The sequence below is a fragment of the Carassius auratus genome, chromosome 27 (assembly GCF_003368295.1).
Source record: "Carassius auratus strain Wakin chromosome 27, ASM336829v1, whole genome shotgun sequence".
Lineage (NCBI taxonomy): Eukaryota > Metazoa > Chordata > Actinopteri > Cypriniformes > Cyprinidae > Carassius > Carassius auratus.
Window position 1 is genome coordinate 27,420,609 of NC_039269.1, and position 12,343 is coordinate 27,432,951.

Sequence of the window (12,343 nt, forward strand, 5' to 3'; positions counted from 1 at the left end):
AAAGATAATGTACATATCACAGAAATACCATTCACATGTTTGGGGTTGGTAAGATTTGTAATGTTTTTGAAAGTCTTTTATGCTCACCAAGGCTCTATTTATTTGATAAAACATACAGGAAATATTGTGAAATATTGAATTTTCAGCATCATTACTCCAGTCTTCACTGTCACATAATCCTTCAGAAATCATTCTAATATGCTGAAACAAAAATCAAGAAACATTTCTTATTATCACTGTTGAAAACTGTTGCACTGCTTAATATTATTTTTGAAACAGTCATATATTTTTCACGATATCTTCATAAATCTCAAAAAAGTTCAAAAGACTACCCTTTCCTGCCACTTTTTATTTCATTTTTCCTTGATTAATAAATGTATTATTTCTTAAACATTAAAATTCTCTAAGTTTTTATGATTTAATTTTTTTCTTCTCCTGTAAAACCAAATTTGGTGAATTTTTGAAGAATATCCTGCCCACTCTTTTCCATATAATGTACGTGAGTGGGTGTGTCGACTTACAAAATGACAAAAAGCGCCATAATCTTCCCCTCAGCCTTGGTGAGCTTAAGAGACTTCTTTCAAAACTATTCCCATTTCTGAAATGAACGGGAAATGTCACACATAGGGCTCTATCGTAGACCCGGCGCAAGGCCAAGTGCAAGTGTTTTTGCTAGTTTCAGCCCGATGCAGTTCTCTTTTTCCCATCCTGCAACACACTGTTTAAATAGCAAATGCATTTGAGCATTCATGGGCATGCTGGTCTAAAAAAGAGGTGTGTTCAGGCGCATTGTTGGCACGTTGCTATTTTGAGGAACTGAAAATAGATTGTGCCATAGACCTCAACTCAAACCTGGTCTAGAAGTCTAAAGTCAATACTGCAATATATATATATATATATATATATATATATATATATATATATATATATATATATATATATATATTTATTTATTTATTTATTTATTTATTTTTTTGTTATTTAAAGAGCACTTTAGTACAAAATGTGCCTCTGGGCAGGTCCACAACCCCACGTTCACTTTGCTTATTACGCAGCAGCACACCAATATTTGTTAATATGAAACAATAAAAGATTAAAGAGTAAAATATTATAGCTGTGTAGGCTACATGAATATAAATATGACTTCTTGTTATAATGGATAGCCATTGCATGTATCAGAATAAGGCTACCTATTTGCTTGTGCACAAGCAGCTCCTTTTCCTCTCTGGAGACGCAATCTGTCTTTGCGCTTGCCAATTTCGCCGTGTAAATAGCAAATCCACCATGGCACGAGCGCAACTGCCTGTTTAAGGCAATGGGAGATAACACTGATTGGTTTTATTGCGCGTTATGCCCAAAACACACCCATTACTCATTAAGAGAATATGGACACCCCGTTTAGACCATGCATTAGGTGCGCAGACCATTTTCCCGTAGTTAAGATAGCAAAAATGGATTAGATTATGCTTAGATTATTAAAACATGCAAAAGAAAAATGTGATGTTGTTTCTATATTTTGGTCTAAAGGTTTTTGTTTGTATTTCCTAAAGGTACCATGGCTATAGACATGCAGGAAATAAGCATTCAGTCCAGTTTAGGTCCATCACTCTCAACTGAAACTAATATATCTGAGAAAAGAAAACCAAACATGGTTCCTGTTCTGGAATTGCCTGATTCACCTTCCTTTGAGACTGGCAACCTGATAATTGATGAGTCAAAGAACCCATGTCAGCCCTGCACTAGAAATGAAGGCAACAATGGGTAATTCTTTCTTTCACCTGAGAGAGAAAAGAATCTGTTTGTTTGATTAAATGTCAACAAAGAAACACTGAGTAATGTCAAGACGGCTGCTATGGGAATGAGATCTCCTAAACTTTTTTGCAGTTACATTAAGGGATATCCTCCAGATTTACCCTACATCGGAAGCTCGCCGATACTTTGCCATTTACGGAAAGAGAAAGCACACAAATGTTGTATGCAGCTAGAAAAGGTATTACAAACAGTATCTTGATTGCAATCTAAATTTACAACAACAATTGTACTAAATTAGAAGTAAAAAGTAAAAGTTTTAGTACATGTGATTTAAAGCAACAGTGAAAACATTTACAAAAGATTTCCATTTCAAATAAATGGTGTTCTTGTCAACTTCTAAATATGTATCATAGTTTCCACAAATATATTAAGCAGCACAGCTGTTTTTAACATTGATAATAATAAGAAATCTTTCTTGAGCATCAAATCAGCATATTACAATGATTTCTGAACAATAATGCATCACTGAAGCATCATATATACAGTTTTGCATACAGTAATTGTCTAAACTTTTGGAAACGTTATAATTTTTGCTTGCCAAGGCTGCTTTTATGTGCTCAAAAATAGAGAAAAAAAAAGTATTACAATTTAAAATAACTATTTTCTATTGCAATACATTTTGAAAGGTAAATTTATTTCTGGGAGACTTAGCTAAATTTGAATCCTGAATCTTAAAAATGTTCACACAAAATATTAAGCAGCAAAAACTGGAAACTGGAGTTATTCAGCTTTGATCACAGGAATATATTATTTTATTTTTTTACATTGTATTAATATTTCACTATTTTAGTGTATGTTTCACCATAAACTGTTTTATGAATATGCTTTAAATATTCACTGGGAATCACTGGTTTTATGTTCAGTTATTTTTAATATTTTTTATTATTTATAAGTAAGAAAAGCTGTGAAATACACTCAATTCATCAAGGATAACACAACACAAAGTTAAAAAAGTTGTCTCCATTGTGGTTCTTGATGATAATATTGCATTGCTTTATTGTCATGTCAGTTTTTGTCCAAGACCTGCAACCACAAAGACAGTGAAGATGTCAAAGCATACAGTTTGAAGAATAAACTCATCATTGTGTCTGCTGAAGCCACAGAAAATGGCCTGTACAACTTCATCCTCCCATTACGAGCCTCTTACAGATCAGAGAACGAACTGTGTCCCATCGTGCTGCTCTTGGAAAAGGAGTAAACATCCTAATTTTACACAGCACTCTCCTTCACCTCATTCATTGAGCTTTACTTTAGTTGCCAATATCTTGTAGTTATAGTTAAATTGCCCCTGATATCTACATAATATTGAATTTCTTTCTTTTAGGCCAAAGGCAGAGTTTCTTGAGACTGTCTGTTGGTTCCCAATGATATATTACTTGCATGGATCAATCGACAGGTAAGAGTCATAATAATGAAACGTGAAACATTATTGTGTTTGTTTGTATCCGGTCCTCAAATAATCAATTTACAATTTGTCATCCAGAAGCAGATAAGCCCGCTGTTGTACACTGAGAGTCACCTTCTTGAGATAACAAAAACATTGTATTAGCTCACTTGCTTGACAGAAGAATGCAGAAACAAATGAATATTTATGAATTCAGAAAACCTGGGTTATTGTCATTCCTTCACGGACAAAGGTGATCTGCTAGTGTAAAGAGGCAAGACTCATGCTCTCACAATGAGAGCAATCTGTCTCAGTGAACGGTGCTTCAGCGTGCACATGGCCTACACAGTGGACACACTCACTGTGCTAGTCTGATTCATGCACCGGTGCTCTGAATGTACCACATTTGTGGCGTGGCAATCTGAATCAGACATCACTGAAATTTGCTCTAAACTGAAAACGGAAGCTGCTGGGGAGAAATGCTGGAAGGGAGAGCATCTTTCCTCTGCTGGGACTCTTCTACATGAGTAGCAGGCTTCTTGTTCTTCATCTTTAGAGTCTAGTGGGGAGATGTTCTTTACAGTGAAGGAGACCAATTCAGATGAAATGGCATTCAGTAACAACTTATATACGTAGCCAGGCCAGCGTGTTTTGGCAGGCTGAAATGCCAAACGGCAAACATTAACAAACATCATGCTAAAGACAATGAAATCATGCCACCATGGTGTAGGCCTAGATTTTTTATAGCCAAACTACAGTTTTTCACTTTTGATGATTATATCTAGGCTTAAAATTCAATAAAAGTTGTGTTAATTTGTTTATTTATTTATTTGTTGTTTATTTGAATAGGGACAGATACAAAATTAAACATAGATTATTACATAAAGAACAATCTGATGCATGTATCACAGTGTTTATAGCCATGGCTAATTCGCAACACAAACGTGTTAATTTGTGAAGAAGGATGAACAAAATATGTAAGAATCATACATTTTTGTTACTTACAGTCTGGATGATCTGTTGCGTTGTGGCGTCTCATTTGCTGCTAATATGGTGGTTGTGGATAAGGAGAGCACCATGTCCGCTGAGGAAGACTACATGGCTGATGCAAAAACTATTGTTAATGTCCAGACCCTGTTCAGGTCAGAGACTGCTTGAGATTCCTAAAGGGTCATATATAGTTAAAATTAGCGATATTTAATGAAGTTACAATTTAGTATGTTTAAATTACATTGCTTAATCAAGTACTTCACATGTCAACACTTCAAAAATCATTTTTTTAAGCATGGCAAAACATTATTAAATAATAATTGCAAAATATGCTTTGAAAACGTTAAATTTGACATTACAAAGTGCACTATTTAGAAGTCAAATGAAATTTCACCCAAAAAGAAGATGAAAAAAAGATATAGGCATTCTATTTTCTTTTGTGTTCATCAGATTTTTTTTTATTTCATTATAATATTATAGTAACCTTTTTTTAAAGCATATTCTTGTAAGATTTGAAATACACAAGTGCTTATTCAGTTCATTTAAGAGCACACAGAAGATTTTAAGTAATTGAAATGGATGACTTGTTCATAGGTTGTTCTCCAGCCTCAACATCATCACAGAGTTAACTCATCCTGCTAACATGAAATTCATGCAGTTCAGTGTAAAGGACTGTCACACACTGGCCTTCTCCAAACTAGAGAAGGTGAGCAGACATTCATAACATGCTTCCTGTCACTCTCATTTGATTAAACTGTTTGGGCCTTAAACTTCTTTCAATGTTTTTTTGCATGGCTTCATGGAGCAGAAAGAAAGAGAGAAAGGCTCAAACCTGTCCTTCATATTTCGCCTGCCTTTTGCAGCTGGTAGGGTGTTTAGCATCGGGATGTTGGACACACTGCTCTATCAGGTACTAAGACAACAAATGCGGTGGCAACTTGGCAATGTAAGCAAGAATGGAGATACTAGATGTAAACACTAGATGTCCTTACAAATACATATCACATTACATATCAGTCAACACAGTTGTATTTTATTTTATAATTATTTTCTTGCCTATATAAAATACCATTCAAATGTTCGGGGTCAATAAGTGAAAAATAAAATACTTTTAATAAGCACGGATGACAGTAAAACTTTTGCATTTTTACGAAAGACTATTCATCAAATAGTCCAGCACATTTGTTTTCAACATTGATAATTAAAATTGTTTTCTTTTGAAGCCTTTTGAAGGTGTCAGGGATCTACGAGAGAGGACTCAAAGTCACTCAGTCTTCAGTGCCACATGATCATTCTTTCAGGGATCTCCCTGTCTTGTCTGTCGTGTTTTGTTCGATATTTCCTTGTTTGTGTTGTTTTTGAGATTTGTCTTTGTTTGTGTTTGCCATGTGCTCGAAAATAACACAAACAAGGAAATATCGAACAAAACAGGACAGACAAGACAGTCAGGGGAGATCCCTGAAAGAAGTATCATGTGGCACTGAAGACTGAAGAGTAATGATGCTGAAAGTCCAGCTTTGAACACGAAAAAATTACATTTTAATAATAAATCAATAAAAACTACATTAAAAATTTAAATAGAAAACACATTTTAAACTGTAATAATTTTACAACATTACTATTTTATTGTATTTTGTTCTATTAAATGCAACTGTGGTGAGCATAAAAGAAAAAAAATGTAAAAAAAAAAATAATAAAAACCCTGCTTACTAACCCTAAACATTTTAGTGGTATGTATGCTTTTGGAAATCATAAATGCCTTTAAATATGTCCATAATTGTGCTAGAAGTGCTTTCTTTTGTTTCAGTGTTTTGTTAAGGATTATATTATAACCATCACCAAACTGCTCCTTGGACTAGAAACCACGCCAAAATCTGGTTTCTTATGTTCTGTAAGTATGACGTTTAACATTAGCACAGTCCCTACATCCTCATATAAATTACTTTTATTAGATATTGATATTTTTGATGTTGCTTTAGTGGTGTAACAGTGTTGTGTATTACATTTCAGATGAGTATCACAGAGGAAGACTTGTGCATTGAGACGTATGGCAGACTGTATGAAATGCTCTCCTCCACTGTAGGAGACATTCCCATCGGCATCTACAGGACCGAGTCTCAGATGCTTGAACCTCCTGAGGTTTCATTACCTTCAGTCCAACCACAACATGCACACTTTTAGATCAGGAGAAACAGTTACACTGGGAAGAAAGGGATAGGCAGGAGCCACCTTTACCCTTTAATTAATCATTCATTTTTACCAAAAAAAATGTTTATGAGATATTTGTGTTGCCATTTTTTGTGTCAATTTAATGCATTCTTGCTGAATACATTCATTTATAGAAAAAAGAAAGATCGCTTCTTTCAAAAAATAAAAAATGTGATTTTTGTTATTAAATTAATATATTAGTTTGCAGTTCTGACTTTTTTTCTCACAATTGCGAGTTTATATCCAACAATTCTGATATTGAAAGATATAAACTCGTAATTGCAGGTTATAAAGTCCAACTCTGACATTTTGTTTTATGACTGCAAGATTATATCTCACAATTCTAACTTTATAATTCACAATTATGAACTTATATGATGCAATTCTCAGAAAAGAAGTCAGAATTGTGAGATGTAAACATGCAAATGAGAGTAAAAAGTCAGAGGAGTTGCAATTACCTCCTTTATTTTTTATTTCATGGCAGAAAGGGGTTTCAATATTAATAAAGCTTGGAAGTACCCAATGTCAAGTTTTTCAACAAATGAGAGAAATTCAGGAAAATTTAATTGTCACTCAGTATGTGCTAGTTTTGTAACCAAATGGTAGTTGTTGGCAAACATTTTTCCATAATTTGAAATTAAAATGTATAACTATTTATTAATAGTTTATTTTTCTCATTATAACATTGGTAACAAAGTTAAATACTTAAATATAATAAAAATTGAGAAAATGCTATTAGATGTTAAATTTTTTGGGAATTGTTCCTTTTGAAAAGAAAAAGAAAATGCAGTAATAGTTCTATTAAAATTAAAAAATTTCTGTAGTTAATTAAATAAAAGTTCCAGATTAAGTGGTTGAAATTGTGTATTGTATATATCAGCATGTAGGAAGTGTCAAGAACAACAAGGCAAACCTTGTTTTTCTTCTAGACTCCACAATCCCAAATGTCAGACAACGTGTCAGTCTTTGAGGAGGGAAAGGACCCGGAGGAGCATCAGCAGGGTCTACACTGTGAACTGCCGGATGTCCAGACTCATTCTCTGCGTCGAAGGAGCATGCAGTGGGCATCCAATCTGCTGGGGCCATGGCACGCCGAGCGCGAAGCAGACAGACTGAGCCAGCAGCGTGGCATCCTGCTTTCATGCTCCGAGAGACAGGAGCTCACTGAACTGGTCAAGAAACGCATGAAGAACCTGGGGCTCTCCACATGGGGATTCGGTGAGATGCCAGTCACATTTTATAGTGAATTCATTTCAGAACGAAGAAGGTTGTTATTTAAAATCTTTACAAATGATTTTATTTAATTTTAAGAACTCTAGAACTGGGGTGTACAATTAACATTTCCTTAGTAATCTGACAAATCTTATTAAACTGGCAGCCTAACTTCAGTTTTCATTGACTTTGGAAGATGGTGAGCCATTCTAAAATGACTGAAACCCTCTGACAGCAGGTTGTCCAGATGGAGGCCAATAGCAGTCAATAGCCACAGAGAATAGTTCTAGAATATAGCATCTTTACAATGTCACAAAGTCTTTCAAGTTCCCTAAAAAGACTTATCGTCCATGAAAGACAAATGCACAGAGGACAGGATAATGCAGAGAATCTCAGTGGGTAATTGGTTCAGCACTGCAGCTGGAATTGCTTGCCACTTCAGCGCTGAACAGAGTAAGAATCTGTCTCGACTGACAGTGTTTGACCTTTAGGGGAAGTCAGAATGCAAGTGAAAGAACTAAGAAGAGTGGACCAAGAGCACACCAGAGTTGACTGCTGTAGCTTGTAATTTCAGTTGTAACTTTTCTTTGTGCTAGTGATTGTTGTTCTCTTTCTTTCATTGTGTTTTCCACAAAATTAATTATTGTTAGTGCTTTGGTTATTTTGTAAAACACTGTTCTGCTAGCATGGTATAGCCACAACGTTTTTCACAAATGTTTTTAAATATATTTGATTTTATACTTTCTATTTTCATTTGAGTGTCTCATCATTAGGGAATGGTTTTGGAGTTCTGGAGAACTACACATTGCAATGACTGAAAACCTCTAGAACAGGGGTTCTCATCTCTGGCCCTCGAGGTCCACGCTCCTGCAGAGTTTAGCTCCAACCTTGATTAAACTCCCCTGCCTGTAGCTTTCTAGTTATCCTGAACACCTTGATGAGCTTGTCATTGTGTATTTGTTTAGGTTTGGAGTCAAAAATCTGGAGAAAAGTGGGCCAGAGTTGGGAACCCCGGCTCTTGAAGATGATTGTAGTTATGTTATTAACATTTGTCTCTCAATCCAGATGAGCCGAATAATAACCAGAGCAGTCACTCATATGCCTTAATCAACCCGTCACCAGATACAAGACTGGAGCTCAATGACATTGTGTGAGTGAAGCTGAATCTATTGCACTTCAGAGCGACACTGCATCAAATACTAGCAAAATTGTGGATTCTTTTTTTCGTACTTATTAGTCTATTTTAGTAGTTGTGCACTGTAATAGACACAATTTTCTTCTTATTTTTTTTTTTAATGATTAAAATCATATTAAATTAAAAATGGGTAACAATTTATTTTTATATTCCACTTTAGACATTTTAATAATTATAAATAACTTTGCAATTACATGCAACTAATTCTTATTAATTTGCAACTACTAACCGCTCACAGTAAAAATTATTTGACATAAACTTGCAAAGTATGTGATATGTTGTGGACCCATCAAAACAAAGTGTTAGAATATATACTGACTTCTAATACTCTAATGACTGCTAGTTGACATAATAATGATAATAAAAAATTCAAATAATATTGTAATATATATTATATATATTCACACATATATTATAATATATTCATAGGTCAAAGCATGTGCAATTATAGCATGAATGTTTTTTTTGTTTTGTTTTTATGAGAATTTGAAGGATAAATATGCCTAATAATTGTTATGATATATAAATATATTCTTATGGTTCCCTGTATAAATCTCATTTCTATATATTGTATTTCTGTTTATTATTCATGCTGTCTGATGGTTTTAGGATGCAGTATGACCAAGAGTTTATATTCAGCCTAATGGTTGTACCTTATATATGTGGCTGTAGTTTTACGCACTTTTCAATTGTATTTGTTTCTGTTTCAGGTACATAATCCGGAAAGATCCTGTCTCATTAAAGCTGAACAATTCTGATAACATCAAGAACAGCATGAGGAGCGATTTACAAATAAGAGAGAGGAACACAAGGAATAATCTATGAATGGAGATGACAATCATAAGAGCTGTTTATCTTAATTATGACACAAGTAATGCTTGTTCTTCAGCATCAGGTTAAGCTCTGAAAGCCAGTAATGTATTACCTATACACAGCCCAGAATAATGCACGTAATTTGATTTACCATACTGTATGTGTTGCTGCCAGCTTGCCCCTGTCCTGCCTCATGCTAAGAATGATTCACAGAGTTCAAAGGTCACAGACAGTGATCCAGTTAAAGTTATTTGTTTCTGGCTGGAACCCACATTAGGCAGCTGCTGGATTCCTGTCAGACCCCACTGCAGTAATGCATGGATCTGCATATCTCACATCCCACTACATTTATATACATAGTGCCAGTGTAACCCACCTATAAAGACCACAAAAATATCTACCAATAAAAATATAAAAAACACTGGATATATAAAATTACTTAATTAAAATAATCTCAACCCAAAATTAAGATTCTGTCATTATTTTTATGTTTTGTGGTGTTTTTAACCCATATGCTGTTACTGTTCCATGAACAAAAAAATATAATAATTTTACCCATATGGTTACAAATTCAGCTGAAAGCCATAAACTTGGGGAATTAATGACAGGAGTGTGTGACGTGTGCAAGACTGGTTTCAATCACACAAGAGAAGGAATCATGTTTTGATAAGAATTAATCTAAATGAGATTACATAATTATGAGATAAAAACTCATATGGAATAAAAGGTCTTAAATGGGAAGAAAAACAATTAACAGGTGAAACTGACCTAAACTGGTCTTTTTGTTGTTGATAAAATTTATAATTATGACAACAAAAAAAAATCTAATTTATTTACAACTGAGACAAAATACCAAAGGTGCAATACTCACTCTTGTCTTGAAGAATTCCAACTTTAATGATTAAAATATTTGAGGTTTTGGCCATAGTCAAGGCCTTCTTCAGACGTCAAGAACATTGACACATACATCTTGTACAATACAATAAGCAAAAAAAAAATAAAAAAAATAATAAAAAGAGAGAGAGAAAATCTTAACATGGAGAGAAAAAAAAACTACTACAGCAACAACAATCAAATAAATCAAATTCACATTTATTTGTATAGCGTTTTTCACAATACAAATCATTGCAAAGCAGCTTCACATAAAATTTTAATTTCACATTACATTTAGGAGTACCCTATCAGTACTGACTTTGTCGATGTTATGTCTATATGGCAGATACATACAAAGAGAAAATCATCCAGTTAGTTAATGACATGTATTCAAACAAAAGGTGAACATTATTAACAGCAATGATTATATTTGGTGATTGTATGTTGATTCAAGGTAGGCTTCATCTGAGTTCCTCAGAAGGGTTGGCATCTCTCTTCTCAAGAGTTCGATCGTCTTATTTCTTCATAAGGTCTGGATATAGGTAAAGTACAAGATATAACTAAAGTACAAGATTATGAGATACATTATGTGAATGCTTGGCTAATGAGGTGTGTCTTTAATCTAGATTTAAACAGAGAGAGTGTGTCTGAACCCCGAACATTATCGGGAAGGCTATTCCAGATATTGGCTGCCAAATGTGAAAAAGCTCTACCTCCTTTACTGGACTTTGCTATCCTAAAAACTACCAAAAGTCTAGAATTTTCCAAACTATATTCGGCCGCAATTGTTGCACATAGATATTGTCAGGTTTGGGGGGGGTTAGCTTTCAGCGTCTTTGTTTGTCTGTTGATGCAGTAATTCATTTGAACTCAAAATAATTTATAGCCGCAGGGCGCAGTGCTCACCATAAGGTCTTGTTTGTGACCTCTGTGTAGATGGGTATAGAATACATCATCCTACAATTGTCTCTTGCACTTTGCTTCATATTTCTCTGTGCCCATAATTACTATCACTTCACCTGCCTGCTTGAGCAGGAATCTGATTGTACAGACTTTAATGCCTTTCTCTCTTCTGGGCTCAGATTCAAATTCTCTCACGCCACAATTTGGCTTTATCTTTAAACAAACAGCAAAATGTCTCCACTAAGTGATTTCTGTGTTTAAATGGAGCAAATCTGCTCTTAGGTTTGAAAGTAACAATATGAGATGAAGCCCCTCTTGTAACTATTTGAGAAAAAGTCTGTCTTATTTGTCAAAAAAGAAAAAAGAAAAAATGGCAATCCATAATGGAATAAAAAGTCATTAATTTTAGCTGTTGGTAAAAATGAAAGGCCATGATTTAAATATTTCACTGGGAAGTTAATATTATTATTATTAAAAAAATGTTTTTGAAAGTTTAACCAATCTGGTGTAGTAGCGGTGTGGATCTCTTCTTACCTCTTTTAACCCTTTTTTTTTTTTTGTATGTATTTTTTTGGCTCGATTCTCATTGACTATTGGATTACTGTGTTGGAGATTTGCTAAAAAAGAAGCCTCTTCTCTCTTGCTTGTTCCAAAGGTTTATGTTAAAGCTGATATTCCCTGTGGCATTATGATATTGAAGAACTTAAAGACAGTGAATAAGATGAGCTCACGCTGATAGATTACATTTCCCTCTTAGTTTGGGGGCAGGACCAGGTGATGTATCCAGTTTGACTTTCCACATATGCACATTCCCCACAGAATAGTCATACTAATCTCTATAAAATTTAATTCTGTTTCAATTCTGTGCAAATCAGTTTCAAGAACTGTTTCCCTCTTCTGTAAAAAAAAAAAAAAAGTAATCATTGCTGCTATAAATGTAAAAGAACATTTTT

General features: G+C 34.2%; 1 protein-coding gene across 1 annotated transcript in view; it reads left to right on the forward strand.

Moving 5' to 3' along the window:
• kcnt2a (potassium channel, subfamily T, member 2a) overlaps window positions 1-10,067 on the forward strand; it is a 28,098-nt gene extending 18,031 nt beyond the window's left edge. The window contains exons 18-29 of the mRNA XM_026206959.1: window positions 1,551-1,761; window positions 1,885-1,990; window positions 2,822-3,006; window positions 3,137-3,208; window positions 4,204-4,338; window positions 4,781-4,892; window positions 4,995-5,096; window positions 5,994-6,077; window positions 6,197-6,325; window positions 7,324-7,612; window positions 8,672-8,756; window positions 9,512-10,067. Of these exons, the coding sequence (XP_026062744.1) occupies window positions 1,551-1,761; window positions 1,885-1,990; window positions 2,822-3,006; window positions 3,137-3,208; window positions 4,204-4,338; window positions 4,781-4,892; window positions 4,995-5,096; window positions 5,994-6,077; window positions 6,197-6,325; window positions 7,324-7,612; window positions 8,672-8,756; window positions 9,512-9,626 (1,625 nt within the window). The 3' untranslated portion in view covers window positions 9,627-10,067. The remainder of the gene's footprint in view (window positions 1-1,550; window positions 1,762-1,884; window positions 1,991-2,821; window positions 3,007-3,136; window positions 3,209-4,203; window positions 4,339-4,780; window positions 4,893-4,994; window positions 5,097-5,993; window positions 6,078-6,196; window positions 6,326-7,323; window positions 7,613-8,671; window positions 8,757-9,511) is intronic.
• Window positions 10,068-12,343: the final 2,276 nt, after the last annotated feature.